The sequence below is a fragment of the Triturus cristatus genome, chromosome 6, assembly GCF_964204655.1.
Source record: "Triturus cristatus chromosome 6, aTriCri1.1, whole genome shotgun sequence".
Classification (NCBI taxonomy): domain Eukaryota; kingdom Metazoa; phylum Chordata; class Amphibia; order Caudata; family Salamandridae; genus Triturus; species Triturus cristatus.
In genome coordinates, this window is record NC_140589.1 from 584,943,924 (window position 1) to 584,963,337 (window position 19,414).

A 19,414-nucleotide genomic window follows, 5' to 3' on the forward strand; every position below is an offset into this window, starting at 1 on the left:
TCTCGAAATACGTTTGCAGAGCTGGGAGGATGGGTGGGTCGGTTAAGGAATCTGCAGCAATGGACGGCTCCTCGGTAATGGCGTGTGAGCTTCATCCTCGTGCAAATGATGAAAAAGAATGATAATGAAAGCATTTTATTTTTGCCTGCCCAAGCGAGTCTTCAGCAATGTGGAGCCAAGTAATACCCTGTGACAGGCATAGCAGGGGGAGTGGTGGTGGGCAATTCTAAGTGCATATGATGTCTTGGCTGGCCAAACCGCCATGCGCACTTCGATTTCTCTAACCCGGCTGTGTTGCGCAGCTGGGTTGGAGAATCACCAGATACTCCCAATAACTGTCTGAGCAGCAAACCAGGCCACTCAGACCAATCTAAATACTATTCCCAGCATGAAGACGCACTAGTATTGGGAGCCTGCACAGTGTGCAGCTAGAGTTGGCGATCATCGGAGAGGAGCGAGGTGGCGCCCGTCGGAGCAGCAGGTTAGTGTAGTTTTATTTATTTTATGTTCCATTTTCTTTGTATTCCCTCCCCCCGGCCTACCACTAACGAATGCCAAAAGCCGTCACGGTCTGCAGCCAGATTGAGTCTCTACCAGATGAGGCGTTACTTGCTAACTAACTTGTCCATCTGATAGAGACTTCTGGCCACAGATTCCTTACCCAAGAATAGATACCCAAGCAATACCTCCCCGGAGGTGTGTCAACGAAACAATTTCATACCAAAACGTCCTGTACTGAATGGGCAAATTGCCCGTCCTGTCGGACCGGACTGTCCAGGAAGTATTATTTTGTGAAAGTGTGCAGCGAAGTCCACGTTGCTGCCGGACGATGTCCAGGACCGGGACTCCGCATGCTAACGCTGTGGTTGCAGCCTTGGTTCTGGTGGAATGAGCACACAAACCCTCAGGGGGTTGCTTCTTCGCCAGTGCGTAGCAGATTTTAATGCAGGCCACAATCCATCGGGTGATGGTCCATTTCTGCACAGCCTTTTCCTTCTTCACTCTGACATACCCCACTAAGAGTTGGCCGTCCACCAGGAACTGTCTCGTCCAGTTAAGGTAGAACGACAACGCACTTTATGGGTCCAGTGGGTGAAATTGCTCCTCTTCCTTTTCCTTAGAGGGATGGGGTGGAGCATAAAAAGTAGGCAAAGTGATGGACTGGACTAAATGAAAGGGAGTGACGACTTTCAGCAGAAAGGAAGCTCTAGTTCGTAGAACCAGCTTGTCTGGGTAGATGTTCGGGTATGGAGGTTTGGATGACAAAGCATGAAGCTCACTGACCTTGGGCATGATAAAGGGAGAAGGTGAAAACATATGTTATAAACCTTTCATGAACTTATGCACAATAGGCGATTTGAAGAGGGGTGGCTGGTCAGGCAACAGTAGAAAGGCTGAAATAGTAGAAAGATTACCCCCAAGGGTGCCCAAAGCAGAGCTATGAAGGGAAAGAATAAATATAAGAACCTGAGAAAGAGGAGCAGAAAGGGTGTAAACCTGCTCTTCTACACACAATGCCACAAACTTGCCCCAACTGTAGGTGTATACCGTTTTGATGGAGGGAAGCCTGGCCAGAAGAATAAATACTGCACACTTCAGGCGGAAGGTCGAAGGCTGTCAACTGTTGCCGTTCAATCTCCACGCTAGGAGGCGGAATGTTGGCAGGTTCGGGTGGAGAACCTCCCCTGCTGCTGTGACACAAGATCCTCCTGAAGAGGCAGCCTGATCGGAGAACCGATGGCCATGCTCAACAGCTCCAGATACCAAACTCTCTGCGCGGAGTCCGGACCCACAAGGATGACTTGGATCCGGTGGTTCCAGAACTTCCTGAGAACTCTGGGCAGGAGTGGCATGGGCAGAAAGGCGCATAGGAGGCATAAGCTCCACGCAATACAAAAAGCGTCTCAGAGCAAGAGGCGTCTTGGAAACTCCAGCGTGCAAAATTGCAGACATTGTGCATTCTCGGCGATAGCAAACAGATCCAGCCAAGGCTCTCTCCACTGCTGAAAAAGACCTTGCACCACCGCCGGATGGAGACACCATTCCTGATCCACTAGGCTTCTTCGGCTGAGTTTGTCCTCCCTGGCATTTAGAGAGCCCGCCAGGTGTTGAACCACCAGGGAAATGCCTAGCATTCCAGCCATGTCCAAGGGTCCATGACATGCCAGTCGGATTGTCCGAAGCTGCAGATGGTTGATGTGGAGTCCGGATTCCGCTGGAGACCGGAGTCCTTGGATTTCCACCTCACTCAGACTTCCACCCCATACCAGGAGAGACACATCTGTCACTACTGTGAGATCCGGGTGAGCAAGGGAACGAGGTCTGCCACTGACCCAGTCACGATTTGTTAACTACCACTGCAGATCCTGATCATGTTTGAGAGATTTCCCTGATGCTGCACCCACTGGACCATCAAATCCCACTGCAGAGCCTGCATTTGCCAGTGGACATGTGTCACCAGCATGATGCAGGAGGCCATGAGGCCCATCAGAGTCAGTCTCACCGAAAACCATGATAGAGGCGGAAACATCAGTATCATTGCCATAATATCCTGGACTCGCCTTTCGGCAGTATAAGCCCGAAACATGCATTGTGTCCAGAACAGCTTTGATGAAAGGGAGCGTCTAAGAAGGAGTCAAGTGTGACTTCGGCATGTTTTAAGTATACCCCAGCAAATACAGGAGGTCCATCATAGTCTGGAAGTGGGAGAAAACAGCCTGGGGTAAGCACCTCTTCAACAGCCAGTCGTTGAGATAGCAGAAGACTGGCACTCCTGATTTCTGCAGATGAGCTGCAACCACCGGCATCACTTTAGCGAACACCCAAGGGGCACTGGTAAGGCCAAAAGGGAGCACAGCGATCTGAATGTGCTTGTGGCCCACCGTGAACTGCAGGTAACACCGGAGGGCAGGAAGGACGGCAATGTCGAAATTTGTGTCCTGCCATGCAAGTCCAACACCACCACCCAGTCTCTCGGTTCCAGGGCGGACAAGATCTGAGCAAGGGTGATCATTCTGAATTTCAATTCCTGAGGAAGAAACTGAGAGGGTGCATGTCTAGGATAGGACAAAGGCCTCCGTCCATCTTGGGCACCAGAAAGTAGCAGGAATACCCACATGCACCTGGATTTGGCACACTCTCGAAGACTCCCATGGCCAAGAGAGCCGTCACATCCTGGCGGAGCAAAGCAAGATGGCCCTCCGTCATCCTGTCGCAAGCAGATGGCACAGGGGGAGTGGATAGTCTGGAAGTGCCTGATGTAATAGGCCGCCAGTGGTGCAGTTGATGGTGGATACTGCTGCCCGCTGGATATCCATTATGATAATGGATTTGAACAAAGTAGTGATGCGTCTACTCCCTACCGTTGTAGTGGATGGAAAGACTGTAGAAAACTGTAAAAGAGGTTATGGATGTAGGTGACTAGAACATGAAGGCTGAAAAGAAAAAGCATAAAGGAGAGGAAGACATTGGAGCAAAAGAAAAGCACAAGAGATGGAGCAGTTTCACTCTAATCTAATTTAGGATAGCTGCATCAAGATCACCCATTGGTGGTTTATCTATTGATAAAGGCAGTTATGAGAATGAGATGAAACTACAAGCAAGCAAGCAAATCAATAAGGGTTAAATAGTTCTAAACAATAGCAGACACTTTTTAAGAGGAACACAGCCCTTGAGTAAAGTTATCCATTATTAACTAACATAATAGAGCAATCAATCTGCTCCGACCCAAGTAATAATGATAACCAGGAAATGGAGCCTTGCCACTACTCTAAAAATGTGGACATTCAAATTAATGAAGTGCTGTTGATTTTTCACCATCAGCATTAAAACAAGAGATACTTCTGACTCTAAGTCTCAGAGATCAGTGGTCATAACTCCTAAAATGGAATATAAGGAAAGTTAAGATCCCAGCAGGAAAGTGAGGAAAAGCAAAACAGAAACTGATCTAAACCTCAAAAAATTGCACACTGGAACATTTTGCAGGGATCCTAAAAATGGTGAAAATGAAATCCCCATTGGAAAAGAAACTTGTCAAATTGCTAAAAGACACCATATTTCCAATCAGCTGTGAAAATTCAGCTGACCGGTATATTGCCAGGGTCCACAAGGAAGCCTCCTCTATAAGCTAGAAAGAATGGCCCCCACATAGCTATTATTGCCTATTTTCAGGATGTCAAAATTAACAAGTGGATCGTGGATACAAGCAAGGGAAGAGAGAACAAGGATTCTGTTTTAGGGGGTCTCCAAAATAATCTTCAAAGACAGCCCAAAGTGAAAAATGTGAAACCTGATCATGGTCTGTAAAGCTGAGGGTGGTCAATGTCAAGTATCACAGCAGTTTAGATTGAGGATCCTGTGGAAACTTGAACTCTGTTTTCTAAGAGGTTTCAGAGATTCCGAAATGTTCGCAAAATACTTCTATTTGGCAGAAATAAAGCTCAATGTGCAGCATAATGCTTAATGAATATTCTGTATCTCTTACATGTTATTAGAGGGTGGGGACACAGTGAAAGTTGTGGAAGCCACAGGATATGGCCATGAGTAAAATGTCTTTTGACAGATAGTGATTTGAGAGGGTCCTGAAAATTATAAGTAGGGCCTAGTCTGATCAACATAACTATCTTGTCATTAAGGTTAAGGTAGTGCTTCAAGAACTGTTAAGTGGCAACTTGCCCAGAAGCTAGGACTAGTGTAAAGAGGGAGGAGGAGATGGGAGAAACGGGGAAAATCCAGTGGAAGAAAAGAAACATGGATTAGGAGGGCTGCTCTGGGTGCTACAATGGAAAGAATATAAAGAAGGGTGGGCTTATGTAAAACTATTCTTGGTAAATGTGCATGTTTTGGCTGCAGTGAGGTGAAAGAACATGATAATGCATATGCTGGAAGAAACTAAGGCAGAGGTAATCCTACAGGGGATTTACTTATTTGCAGGCCATCATAATACATTGACAAAATATTCCTGGGTTCAAGATGTAAGATAATTAAGGATGCGAGCTTTATCCAACACGGTAGGAATGATTGTCAAGAAAACAGATCATAGACAATACTGAATGAAAAAAGAGATGAGACCTGCAGATTGTTGTTGTTACCACTAAGGAGCCGATTACGATGTCGTTTGGAAAGGCTCTGACTGGGATTCGGTATCTCAGAATCCGATTCGGAACCCTTGTTTCAGACCGAATCGTACACATTGCCCAACGACCGATTATGATGCCCGGAAACCATTCGGGCTGTCCGAATCAGTCCCGAAAGGCATTCGGACAGGCAGAGTCTTTGGGAGCCGAATCGTACAGCTCTATGCACACGGTTTCTGAGAGAGCATTTACAATGATTTGGAAAGCTGTTCTAATTCTGTCTGCCTGCCTGACACAAAATGTCTGTCAGACTCTGTCTTTGAGGGCGTCCTGTTGGGGCCCGTGGGGGTACCCAAGGGACCCCTCTTTCCAACCATGCACCATTGGGCGCCCGCCACAAGGTGCAAAGTCTTCCCAACCACCCCTTTTTTCAATGGGAGCCAGTGTTCTCGTTCGGACCACAGGCTCCCATTGAAGTCAATGCAAGTTTGACCGAATGATGTTGGGAAGTACCATAATCGATTATTCGGACTCGTTCTGAAACAATTCCAAGACCGATTCGGTCAGAACAGTTTCCGAATACCACCTTAATCGGCCCCTAATTTAGAATAACACCCAAGTAAATGCTGGGTGCTAATATGGCACTGTCACATATGGCCCTTTTGCCTTGAGAAACTTGTAAATCAATTAGCTGGCTTCCTTTCCCCAATAGGTGTAGGAGGGTGCTTTAACCTAACTCTACAACAGCTAGATAAGAAATCCACTGTGTAGACAGGAACACTGAAGAAGAATGTTAAGACTGGGGAAACAAATTTGCTGCAGAAAGTTCTGCACTTGCAGATATATAGATACAAATGCATCACAAAGTACTACAATTTATATATTTTTAAGAGCAATATTAAGATTTAGGCAAGAATAGACTACTTTTTGATACTGTCATCCATTAAGTCTATAGAGGCAGGTATTGCATCTCCAGATTTAGCGGATCATGGGCAGCTGTATATAATATGTACCTTAAGGACAGTTTAGTTAGCCTCAGGGATAATTCTGGAGGGTGAAATATCAATATTACAGTAGGAAGAAGGCAGGTTAAGGATTAAAGAAACTTTAAAGTTACACATCAGGACCGCTGGTTAGTCTTTCTCTGGGAGGCCTTTAAAGCACACCTGCAGAGCAACCTAAATGTTAAAAGTGCATGGATTAAGGAACAGGGTAGTAAGTACGTAAGTAATGGAATCAGAATTGCAGCTAGATACAGTGCAATGAGAAGTTACAAGGCCCCTAGCTAAGAAAAAGAGGAAAGAAGGAAGAAGAAAATAGTAGACAAATCAGACAATATACTAAATGTATTTAAGGATGGTAAGAACATTGGCTGGCTCCTGGGTTGGACAATTAAACTTGGATACATTTTCAATCAAATAAAAGGTATCAGTAATAATGATCTGGGTATTTTTGAGACGGACAAGAAGCTCACCGCAAACAGATTCCTAAAGGTTTATCATGGCTTATACAAGAAAACGCCTCCATCAGAGGCCAATATAAGGGAATTTGTGAAGAAAGTCTAAATTAGACAGCTGTACTATGGGACGGTAAGGTCAGCAAATTCCTCTCTAAAGAAAAAATTTGGGAGGTAATTAAATTATGACACTCGGCAAACGCGCAAGGAGAGGATGGAATTATTGGAGAACTGTATAAAATGCATGGACATCTTTTGCTTCCTTAGTCAAAATGAGTATTTGACACATTAAGGTTAAGAGGAGATTCTCTGCCATCCTTTGAGAGGCAAAGTTGCTGCAATGTGTTCTGTGAACAACAGAGAGCTGAAAAGATCCCGATCTACTAGGATAAGATGATCTTCAGTCCTTTTCCTGCACTGGCACGTCTCCAAGAAAAGTATTCAGTCTCAGCAAATGACTGTCTGCCTTCCCCTGGTGAAGAAGATGAAGAGTAGAAAAGAAGATGTAGCACCTACATATGGATGGGGGCTTAAAAACTTACTTTCAAAATGATCATAGACAACATTCTTGGGACGTTTGACAGATCGGAGTGATAAATAAATTCCAACAACATACTGTAGTCTAAAATAAAAACTTGAAGATTTATATGAAATAACAAACATTTTTACAACTAATCTCTATAGGAAATGCTCAGACAATTGTCAGTTAAGGAGTGATAGAGAATCATGCAAGACGAAATAATTTCTGTATAAATAAAATTCCAGATTCTCAGAGGGAGCGGATATAAACACGTTTATAGTGAAGTCACTGAAGAACTCTGTCCTGAAGGATACTCTTGGTAAAGAGATTATTAAAGATATACAGAGATCCACTGAGCTTCAACTTGTAAAGGTTCAGCTTTAGAAAGTTCTTGGTAAACCTTTTAGCTTATTCCTTAAAGGAGAAACCTCTAACTAGGTCTCTATTCAAAAGTTAGACAATTTGAAGTTTACTTTTTTGTTCAGACCTCTCCAAAACTGCTTTAGAAGGTGAGAGCTATGTAAGAAAATAGATTTTTTTTAAATTACAGTATAACTATCCAGATGAAATTCCAGCATTCTTAAAGTGATGTGGAAAAATAAGATGTACAAACTCGGAGCTACACCAAAAACAAAGTTTGGTTGGTTAGAATCACTACAAAATATCAAAGAATAACCGAGAGGTAGTTAACTATAATCACACTAAAAAAATACAAATTGTGTGAGAACTAGGCTATACAGAATATATATGTATATATATTTTTATACATAATGTGCTGAACCAAAATGATCAGATTGAAGATAGTGCAGGCAGCTTTTATACATAGTGGGAGGTACATATATTTGAGATAATACAAAATTTTGGCCAACTCAAACACTTACTGCATGTGCCACTTATCCCTGCTTGCTTAGCGCTCCTTTAGAATCAGCTGATATAAAAGTTATTGCAGATCAATAGATCAAGGGGAAAATCAGATGCTGGGAATAACTGAGCAGTGACACTTGGAGAAGTATCCAGATTCAAATACAAACATTTGCACAAATGGCTCCAAGAGATTTGCATGGAGGACAACTCCTTACTTCTCAAGATTTCAGAAAGCTAACTTAAATTTAGTCATGAAATTAAGAGCAAGATATCCAAGAATAATCAATTGCTACAGCAAATTGAAGCCGGAATGGAACTGATGGAGCAAATCTGGATGGAGAGTGTGCCAAGGCTTCATAAATCAAATACGTGTCACACATCTCTTGACAGCCTATACCAAGTGGTTCACCTGGCTGCATTAAAAACACATTATCCACATTTTCAGGTCATTCTGGAAACAGAAGAAGCTATTAAAACAGCACCAGAGTTTCCTTTGAAATGCCCCAACCATAGTCTTAAGGAGGCACTTGATATTCATGCTATGCAGTTGCCCTGAGCTACAACTGAGGTATGCAATGACAAAGTAATTCAAGAGACTCAAGAAAGAAATACATTTTTGGGGAGTCGGAAGGAAAATTACAGATTAAAGAAGACAGACCAGTAGTTGCTATTGTACTTTATATTATTAGCTAGGATGAGACTCTGTAAGCGTAGAAGGAAGAGAATCAGCCAAATGTTCATGAATTGTTTGGGGAGGATTGAAGAGTGGTCACACCATAGAGAGATACCACCTGACTGGTATTTGATGTCTAGGAGTTCCTTATCCACTCACATTTCATTTCTACAAGAGACAGGTGCCCTGTCTGGGCTGCCTTCCAAAGTCTACGCTCCAACCCCATACCTTCTTCTATTGTCCAAATGGAAGAGTTTCTTAGTTGAGCTATCAGTGAAAAGTAGCTGTGAGACATATTTGATTGCCTAGCTATTGAATTACATCACCCTCCTGAGAACTGATATCCCAGGCTCAATCATTATAGATGTAACTGCAGGTACTTATGTATTTTTGTTTTCTTTCATCTTCTTGTGGTTTGCTTTACTAAAATAAAAAAAACTATTAAACATAACAAACGTAGCAAAGTGTTTAACATTCAACAAAATATTCACACAACATAGTACAGATTATCAAACAATGTTTTATCCTAAATGTAAATATAAATCAAAGCTACCTTCATAGTTTCCTCAAGATAGCGGGTAGAACTTCCATTTGCATAAGCAGTTTGAACAACAGCCATCTTTAAATTTAAATCTACCTGCAAAAAGTAAGATGTGACAATTCTGAGAAATAAATTAAAACATGGATTTTACAATGCCAGTGATGTGAAAACAAACAGACAAGGTAAATATTTAATTTCAATTCACTTAATTAAAGATATCAATAATAATTCTAGGGACATTTTAAGCTGTCAGGCACTTGTTACCCGGGTACACAGTAATGCATTTTCTCTGGATTAACAGACTTGGTTGTTTAGTGAAGCGACTAAAAGATAAATAAGAATTTCCTGTGATGTGTCACAATTGAGGCGGAAGGGAGTCAGCTCCAAACAAAACTTGCTTAAACAAAATAAAGAGAAGTTCAAGAGTGTGACTAGAGAGATTTATACCCATCCTAATCTACTCTACCAGCTGTATCTATAGTAAATAAGGAAACAGTCAAGTGCAGCTGCTTGGCTCATTTCCTTGATGTAAAGCTTTTGAAACCTATTATTGGGTGTAATTATGTATAGGTGTAGTTATACTTAGCTATCCATGGCATTAATAGGTTACTGGTCATTCACTATTAGGGTTGTAGTTGTTTACCTTTGGTATCCTGGGGTTCCAATCCCTTTGGACTTTAACTGAATTTCAAAGAACTCCCTTTTTAGCACTTGAATCTCTTAAGGTAGTGAGGTTGAGGAGTCAATGCGATCTTCAGGAGTTGGTGTGGGGTTATAACTCAGAAACATTGACATTTAGATAAATCTCATCACCACCAATGTCCATGCAGTTCTTTATTTTAAAAAAGGGAAACAAGAAAGTAAAATATTCTAAAAGTTAATTACTTATTTAAAACAAAAACAGAAGAGCTTAGCATCTTCTGTACCAGAGTCACAACCCAATAGTACTTTCTATGCACTAAACAAAGGCCTTAGAGTCAGATTTATGCTATATGGACTATTTCTGACAACTGAATTCTTCTATGAAGAGTTTGGATTAATAGTTTACAAAATCAAGAGATCAATGCTATTGTTTTTTTCGGTTTCAATATGCAGGGATTAGAGCTAAGCCAAGTGCTAAGAAATTTACTCTGGCCACCAGTCAGTCACACAAAGAATAACAAGCACACTGGCAAAATACTGCTTGTAGAGGTGTCAAGAGGTTCTTCTGGATGGTGTCCAAGAGTAACCCACTGTATTTCACCAGGGTCCAATTGAGTGGCGTATTCAATGTCACTAGATTTTAAAGGTTCAGAAGGCGCTGAACCATGAAGGGTACAGTAGCTTCCTAGGGTGCCAGTATACCATTAATGGCCATTTTTTTTTAGATCAGTGGGTGGGAGAATGTACATCACAGGTTCCACTAGCAGCAGTTGAGAGTTTCCGGTGTATGAAGTATCCATGGCTCAGGGTCCCACTCAACAGCCACTGGAAAGTACAGTAGCCAGTTCGCTACTCAGTAAACTTTGGGTGGAAGGACATTTGTGGCTCCCCACAGATTCCAGAAGTGGTCTCACAGAAATGTGTGGAGAATGTGTGTTTTTAGTCAGCGTTTGAGAGCCATGAAAGCCACCCCACCCTGAATAACCCGAGGTGTCTAATTTTTAAAAGAATGTGCAGTTTTGCTAGGTTTCCATAGGTGCCGCTGAACTAGGGCCCAAAATCCAGAGCTACCTACATTGGATAAAAAAGGGTCAGGTTTCAGTGGAAAAACGTGCTGTCTCCTTGACGTGTTTTGGGCCCTTTCCTGTCGTGGGCAACTAGGCCTACCCACACAAGTGTAGACCTATTTTTATCAGGCGACGTGGGAACACAGAATAGTAGAACATCTGCTAATACCAACTGGGTTTCTCTGCATGTGTGCCTTCCAAATAGAAGCCAGTGTTTAAGAAAGGGGACATTTTGAAAAATGCCCTCTCAATCACATGCTATTGTGGGAGAGGATGTAGACTTACAGCTAGAGCAGTCGACTTCGGAGCTGGGGAACCTGGTTAGAGTCCCAGCAACGATGCTGAACATCCTGTGATTCTGGGCAAATCACTTAATCTCCCCATGCCTAACCAAAACATGAATAAGTCCATCTGTAACGAAACTGGTGTTCATGTAAAGCACTCTGATACCCGATTTCTTGGGTCTAGTTTGAGCTATAAAAAAAAAATCTAAAAAAAAAATTATAACCACTGCTCCTAAACTCAGTATCTGGTGTACATATAGGAAAAACTTAAGATTTCTTCACCCTCATTTTTCACTCCTTATATTTTACCAAGTGAATTGTTTGATACTGTACACAATGAAAAACCACTGTAAGGTGCAGCTCAGTTGTTGGCCTTGTGTTCCTAGGGTTCTAGAACAAACTACAAACCATTTATAACCCTGCAACCAGAAGGATTTGGTGGATGTAATGGTATATTGCTTTTGTAAATTAACCATTGAGATATGAAGTTACGGATGAAAACCCATTTTTAATATTATTTTGTCAACAATTTATTTGGAAAAACCTTGAGGGATCTACACAAAAAAAACCTTGCCGATTTCAGAATTTTGTTTAATTTTAAGAAATGTATAGCTTTCCAGGCTCACTAATGGGGTTAACACATGTTTCCTCCCTAAACTGGAAGGAGGTTGATAGCACAAAAATATAAAAAATTGGCTAGTGCTTAGATAATTGCCAAAACTGTGGTAAAAAAAAAAATTGTTTTTGATACAACGCTGTGTTTTCCTGAAAGCTGAGATGATGGGGTCTTTAGCACAGCAAACCTTCAGTTTATGCCATTTTTAGGAGAAAAAACGAAAACACTTTTTTGCAGTGTCCATTTTTTAAATGTTTTCTCCCAAAACCACAATATTTAGATATATTTTGCTATTTTCTTGGTCCCATCCAGCAGAATCCACAAACCCTGTGTACCTTTAGAATCCCCATCATGCTGGAAAAAAAGGATATAAATTTGGCGTGGATACCTTATGTGGAAAAAAGCTATGAAGGCCTAAGCGCAAACTACCCAAAATAGCCAAAAAAGGGCTCCGCACTGGGGTGAAAAAGCCACAGCCGATAAGGGTTTAAAGACTTCACATGACCCACAAGTTTAAGTCAAGAGACTGACAAGCATAAATAGCCACTGTCAAGACACCTTCAACCGGGCCTATAGACAACCTTCTGTTGTTTGGTAAAATGCACTACATACATTCCGGAGATGACGACAATTGCATACAACATTAGAGCCATGCCTATGATCACAGTGTGATTTAAGCCATCTCTTAGTGGGTCACCCTTACATTCTACATTAATCAACAATCTGCAATGCCTCAAAATCTTAGGTAAAGTTATGCAAATAAACATACCTACCTTCTAAAAATCCTCTTTACATAAAATTTGACTACAGCACAGTCGAACAACTATTTAACAAGAGCACATGCCCAGACATTAACAGGTTGACAATCTATTGTGAACAGAAGCATAGTCTTTTCTAACAGTTTTATTGCAACATGCTTTGGCTTTAAGCCACAACCTGCTTTGAAACTTTACTGGTCGGTAAACCATGCAGCATATAACTTTCATGGAGCACAGCCCCAGTTGCCTCCAGTTTGTGTGCTATTTCCATTCTACACGAACTATAATGTCCCTTTAACCTTTGTTCAGTGAATATATATCAGTTGCTGTTTTGAGTGCCTCAAATAACGTAACCGGGGAGGGAGTAGGGTTGTTTATTACTTTAATGAAGTTTCCTATAATGTCCAAGCAGGACTACGAGTAACATTTTCTTCTGCACCACTGAATCTTCATCGTTAGTCAAAAAACTCAATAGAATAGCAAGCAAATGCCATGCTCTCACTGCAGCTCTTGCTTAGCAGAAACAGGAGTATAGACTATTGTCAATGGTGAGAATGAGAGCTGGTTAACCAAACAGATTTCTGAGACTGGTTTCACCAACCATCGATTCAGCCGTTGTGACAGAATCCAGGCACTAATGTCTTATGAAGGTAAGCACAAATCATCAAGTGGTAGCTTTGCACATGTCAAGCTGTTGTGGCTGCCTTATCCCTAGTGAAATGAAATTTTAGTTTTCCTGAAAGAGGATTACCAGGTAAATGGTAACACAAGGAAATATTTGTCACACTCTACTTGGCGACAGAGTGTTTGGATGTGGCTAGACCATAAGGAATATGCCCATACTTTAATAAGTAACTGGTTGGATTTCCTTAGTGGCTTTATTTTTTAAAAATAAAAGTGAAGCACCCTTTTTGCATGTCAGGATTTTAGTAACTGTTACAATATTGTAGATGGATTTGTAAACAATACAAGTAAAGTAACAATATGGTTTATGTGGAATTACAACACTATAACCACCCTTTTAGCATAAAAAACATTATGTTTCTACAGCAGGAAGGGCCTGAATTTTATTAACCCTACGTGCCGATGTTATATGTATTAAGAATGCTGTTCTCCAAGTAAAGATACAGCTACGAAGCCTTGTGCATAGGTTCCAAAGGAGGTCCCATTTATTTTGACAGGACTACATTAATTTCCCATAGAGATGTTTTTCTAACCATTGAGAACACTTTCTTCAGCCCTTCCAGGAAATCTTAGATAAGGGGAATTTTGAATAAGAGCATTTGGTTTGGAGACTTTATATAGGCATTTGGTTTGGAGACTTTATATAGGCTGTAATTACAGAAAGGTGCTTTTGTGTTTTATAGATGAACACCTTCAGTTTTGATAAGGCCAAGAGCAAATGGTATGGAATGACAACATCCTCTTGACATGAAATTGTGTTATGTCCATTGTATTGGCACTATAGGTAGGATCTTTTCCACTTGAGAGATTTGCAGGTTCTTGGCCCCTTTTAGAATGTCCACACAAGCTAGTAGTAGATGACCATACTGTCCAACTTGCGTAGCTTTAAAGTAAATTTCGATACGACCATTGTCTCGGCCTGTGTGGCACTATGAAAATCATTGTCGCTCGGTACCTGCATAGCTTCAAGACCACCACTGTAATCAGTGTGATTGGAGGAAAGGAATATAGTAATGTTCTTGACCAAATGATCAAAATGACATTGCTCATTGAACCTTGCATTGGTATTCTGGATGCAAAGTCTCAGCATTATTGCAAATAGGTCTAGTGATAATGTTCTGCACTCTAACAGGTCTTGCACCAAGTCATCGTCCAGGACCCACTCATATTTTGCTTCAGCTTGTTGATTTAGCATGACAAGGATATGCATCACTCTCAAGTCCATTTGTGCTTCTAGCAATAATAATGGTCTTGAACTTGTGCGTCTTCTTGTTTATGAAATGTATGGTAGTGGCATTGCCTGACTGAAGGAGGATCGTTTCTTCATCAGAGACCTAAGGAAATCCTTGAGAGCTCTATATACTGCTTTCAACTACAGATAGTTTATGTGGTAAATGCAGTCCTTTTACGACCAACAACCTTTAACTGATAGCTATCTTGATGAGAACCCAATCCCTTAAGAGATACACCTGGGAAAAATCAACTGTGACTGTTTGTTGGAATGGAACTCCTAGCAAGAGGTTTGACCTTCTGCCCCACCATAAGAGGGATTGCTTTGTATGAAGTGTTGGGCAGAGCCTGTCATCCAAACTGCCCAGACTCGGTAACTATTGATCTTCTAGGCATATGTGCCAGAGGTTTCAAACACAGTTTCACATTCCGAACAATGGAAATGCAGGAACTCATGGAACCAGCAAAGGAGGAGGACTATGGAGCTGTTGGCTTGGTGGTGTTCAACAGAGGGGCACACTCTTTCCTTGAAAGCAGCACTTGTCCTTCTACTGTGTCAATTATCGCTTATAAAGAGACAGACTTTGATCAGGGGTTGCTGCTGATGAAAATCACTTATCTTTGTAAGTGTAGGTGAGGAGTTGTCACTACCATACATTTGCACAAAACATGCAGGGTAGCTTGGAGTCCGAATGGTTGCACTGATAATCAGACAACGAATGCCCGGCTGCACATCTAAGATACATCCTGTGATGCTTCATCACTGGGATGTGGAAATTTGCCTCTTGTAAGTTCATTGCACACATCCATTTTTCTTGTTTATGATTGGTAAAGATCTACCGTAGAGCGAAAGTCCAAAACCTTTCCTTTCTGTTCCACTTGTTGAAGTGCAGATCCAATATCGCCCTGAATTTTTGTTTTGGGGAGTTTTGTAGAATTAGGAAGTATCTGGTATAAATTTAGTTCCCCTTCTGAGATCATGGAACCAGTTTGATTGCAGATTTCTGTAATAGAACAGATGTTTGTTTCCTCACGATCAAATTTGGTGCGTTGATGCTGCTTTCGGAAGAGCAGGTGGTGGTTTTGGTTTGAAAAGTAGGGCATACCCACGACTCACAGTATTCAGCACACACTTGCCCAACATAATTGTTTCCCACTCATTAGATGTAGAGATAACGGATTCCCCCTCCTCTGTCTGGACTGGCAAATGAATGAGGAAAAAAGCTGTCACTGTCCGTTTCCAAAGGAGTACCTTTCTGATGCAATCGAAAGCCTTACCAAAGTTGATTTGGCATTTGATTGTTTCCTCTGGTAAAGAAACATTTGTCCTTGGTGCAGGTGAAGCTGATAAGGCCTGTAAGGGGAATGAACCATTTAGTGAGATACAGACGCCCTTTGTTTTAAATTGCATATTATAAAACCTCCTTTGCTTTTAAAGCCCTACTGCCTTCAGGTTCCCTGCTTCATTTTGCATTTTCAAATTGTTTTTGTTTCCGGTTTGAGGATCATCAGTCTTCTTCATAATAATAACCTGGTATTTGTAAAGCATGAACTAATCACCCTTAAGGGTTTCAAGGTGCTGGGGCTGTCGGTAAGAATAAGCGAGCTATTATCCAGAGTGACATGGTGCTGGGTTGACCGGCCACTGGCACAAGGAACGAACTGTGAGCCCCGTGTACTGGAGTCAGCCGCCCTGGCCGCTCCGCCACACTTCTTCCTCCTCATGATGATCTTCGTAGCAGTAACTAGTTGTGGCAGCTCCACTGTGGCATTGATGACTTGGTTAGCACTGAGGAGCTTTTCTTCACTCCCTAACCTCTAAATCCTGTTGTCTGTGACAATGGAGGTCACTAGCAGTTAACACTGCTGCATATTTTCTGTCCTGTTTTGGTATGTGTTTGCTCACCCTTTCTAGCATTGCTGTAACATGATGGCAACCAATAGATGTGACTATTACAGAGCAGTCTATCCTTGGGCCTGATCTTAAGAATTCCGGGTTCCTCTGAGGTCCTTTGTAGTTTTTAAGACAACGTGGTGGTATCATTTCACTGTTGGCAGATTTAAGAATTTCTACTTTACTTTTTCTAGAAGTAACAAAACTATAATTAGGTGAGGCCGTGGAGACACCATTTGTTTTAAGGTTTCCGATTCTATTGAAACTCAACCTGTTAGCAGTCCTAATAAGTATGTAGTGGAAGGTGGTAATATTGTCCTCTGGCAGGACTGTAGAATATGAACTGAAGGAGAAATTGGTTTACAAGATAAAAATGAACCCACACTTTCAGTTTAGAATCTTGACGGCGACCTTGATGGAGATCTCCAACTTTTTTGCCCCAGTGCATAGATGGAGAGTCTGGTCCCCTTTGAGGTGAAAGTGGCACACAAGGGACCCCGCAACTGATAATTGCAGTGCTGTCTGCCTGTCCCTTAGATCTGATTATTCCAGGAGACATGACAATAACAGATAATTCCTGGTGGTGGTAGCAGCTTAAGAGGTCGCAATGGAACCTGAAAAGAGTTATCTAGTGATATGACAAACCATGGAGGGCCCAATGGTATTGTGATCTCTACAGGTGCACATCTTGTCTTTAGAGTAGGAGTAACAGACAAGGTTAAGAATCACTGTGACGCTGAGAAACGTGATGACTACTCCAACTTGAATGCAGTGGTGGAGTCCACTATAGCTATCCTGACGTCGATGTAATCATGGAGGTTTCCACACCACTGGTGAAGATTTCATCAATGGATAGGCCCACTTCGACCTCGATGGTGAATGCGTCACCGAGGTGGGTGCAGGTTCTCCTCGACAGCGATAGTGAATGTGTTGCTGTCGTCAAATGGCTCTTCCACCTTGGTGGAGAAGTTGAATGGAACGCCATCATCCAGTATGCCTATTTGCTGAAAACGTCCAAGATCTGTGATGGTGATGATGCCTCTCCACAGATGCCAATCCAGCATTTGATGCTGAATACGTCAGGGACGAAGTCTTCAACAGCAATGACGTTATCTTCAACACTGATCAGGAGTTTTGACCAGAACCAAGTTTATCATGTGCCCAGTCACCTTTACTCTATATCCTTTCTCTAAATCTCCTTCTGTGGGAATCTTTGAGAGAGGTTGGATCCTCCTCAGCCGAGGCTACATGGCTGGCGGATATTTCAGCTTTCTTTTTCTTTTCTTCCCAGTCCCTATCTCCTCCAACTTATCTCATATTCTGATCCCTTCCTGATCCATCAATGTTCTTTTTGACATTGGCTAGTCACTATTTCCAAGTTTAAAGTTACTACAAAATGTAGACTTGCATGCCTCCATTCCTGAAACAGGAGGTGTAGCCTGAAAAAACATCAGATACAACTGTAGTATCAGCAGTAACTTTACGATCGTGTTTTACATTTCGCACACTTGGCTGAGACCTCCGCAACTGGGGTAGAGTTCTCCCTAGGGTGAAACACAGAAAACTGTCTGAAAATGTATTGCAGTAAAAAAATAAAAATAAATTCCACAACATTTGTGCTAAATATTAATGTGCACTAATTTATAAATATCTATTTTAAATGTAGAACAATATATAAAAATAATACAGAACTATTTATATAATTTGGAATTCAATATTTAAAGTATGTTAAATTAAAATTATTTTTCAAATCTTAAAAAACAAAGGTCAAATGTCTATATTTATTAGTAATTAAGATTTTCTATAAGTCATGTATAGAATAAAAATACATTCATTGAATTATTAAAAAAAAAAAATTCAAGTTACATTTATTTTATATTATTTATATTTTATTTGTTTAACATTAAACTTTTTTTGAATAAATTTTTTATTGAAATTCTTGTGACAAAGTTACAATCTGACAATAACATAAGTTGGCAAACAGAGAATAATAATATAAAATAACATGAAGAAAATAATTGACAAAATGCAAGAATCGATCATTACTCAAAGTACAGACTCCAAATTCTATTAAACTGCATAATCCCACCTATTCGTTATGCGTATCGCATTTCAGTCTTTCTAACATTCCAAATTTTTTTTGAAACCAGGCGTTAAAAAGAGGAACTTGAGTTGATTTCCAGTTTTGCAACACCAATGACCTTGCTACTGCCATTGCAATGAATAATAGTTTAACGATATGTTGTGTCAAGCCAAGATCAGAATCGTATCCATACAATATTAATTTAACATTATAAGTAATCAGAATCCCACAATACTTTTGCAAATATTCAAATATCTCATTCCAGAAGGGCATGATTTTAACACAGTAAGCTATAGTGTGGGACCAGTTTGCGGGAGTATATTGCTGGCATCTAAAACAGGTGGCAGTGGTGTTAGCGAACATTTTAGCAATGGCAGCAGGAGTACGATACAGGAGCCATTTACTGAAGAATAGCATTCTTCTCCAATTAGATCCTCGAAGAACACTGAAATTCAGTTTATTTATAGTTTTCCAAGTATTGATAGTAAGTACATGATTCTCCTGTTCTTGCCATTTTTTAATTGCTTTTTGGCTAAGATCGTCCTCAGTATATTGTGCTAAGAATCGTTTCCATACCCCTGGCTTCCTCGTCCTAAAAGTTATAAACAGATCGTCCCATAACGGATTGGAGGAGCCAATGCTTATTGGCTCTACTTGTAGCAACGTTTTAAAGATTGAAGCATACGAGCCAAGTAGCATGAAATTCCCTGGAATAATAAGTTGCATCTCTCCTGGTAACAGCCATGTCCCCTCCCTTAAGAAATCTGACAAAGAATGAAATCCCAGACGTGCCCAATGTAGTGTAATGTCGACTCCAATCTTCATTCCAAGAAAAAGAAGAGCATTTCTTAAGGGGGTTCTCATATTATATTGCGGGAGAGAATATCTTTTAAGAAAGGCATCACGACGCTTGAAAAACCAAAGCATCGTCTTATATCGAGTACGTTTCGGTAATTTGGGAGTATGTAGCGGAGATGGGATCTGAACCTCATGACAAATTCTGTCAAAAAGAAAATTAATAAACACA

General features: G+C 41.1%; 1 protein-coding gene across 3 annotated transcripts in view; it reads right to left on the minus strand.

Annotated features, from left to right (window-relative positions):
* PGM3 (phosphoglucomutase 3) overlaps positions 1 to 19,414 on the minus strand; it is a 271,507-nt gene that overhangs the window by 73,418 nt on the left and 178,675 nt on the right. For all 3 annotated transcript variants that reach the window (XM_085611024.1, XM_085611025.1, XM_085611026.1), the window contains exon 8: positions 9,142 to 9,225. In XM_085611024.1, the coding sequence (XP_085467150.1) occupies positions 9,142 to 9,225 (84 nt within the window). The remainder of the gene's footprint in view (positions 1 to 9,141; positions 9,226 to 19,414) is intronic.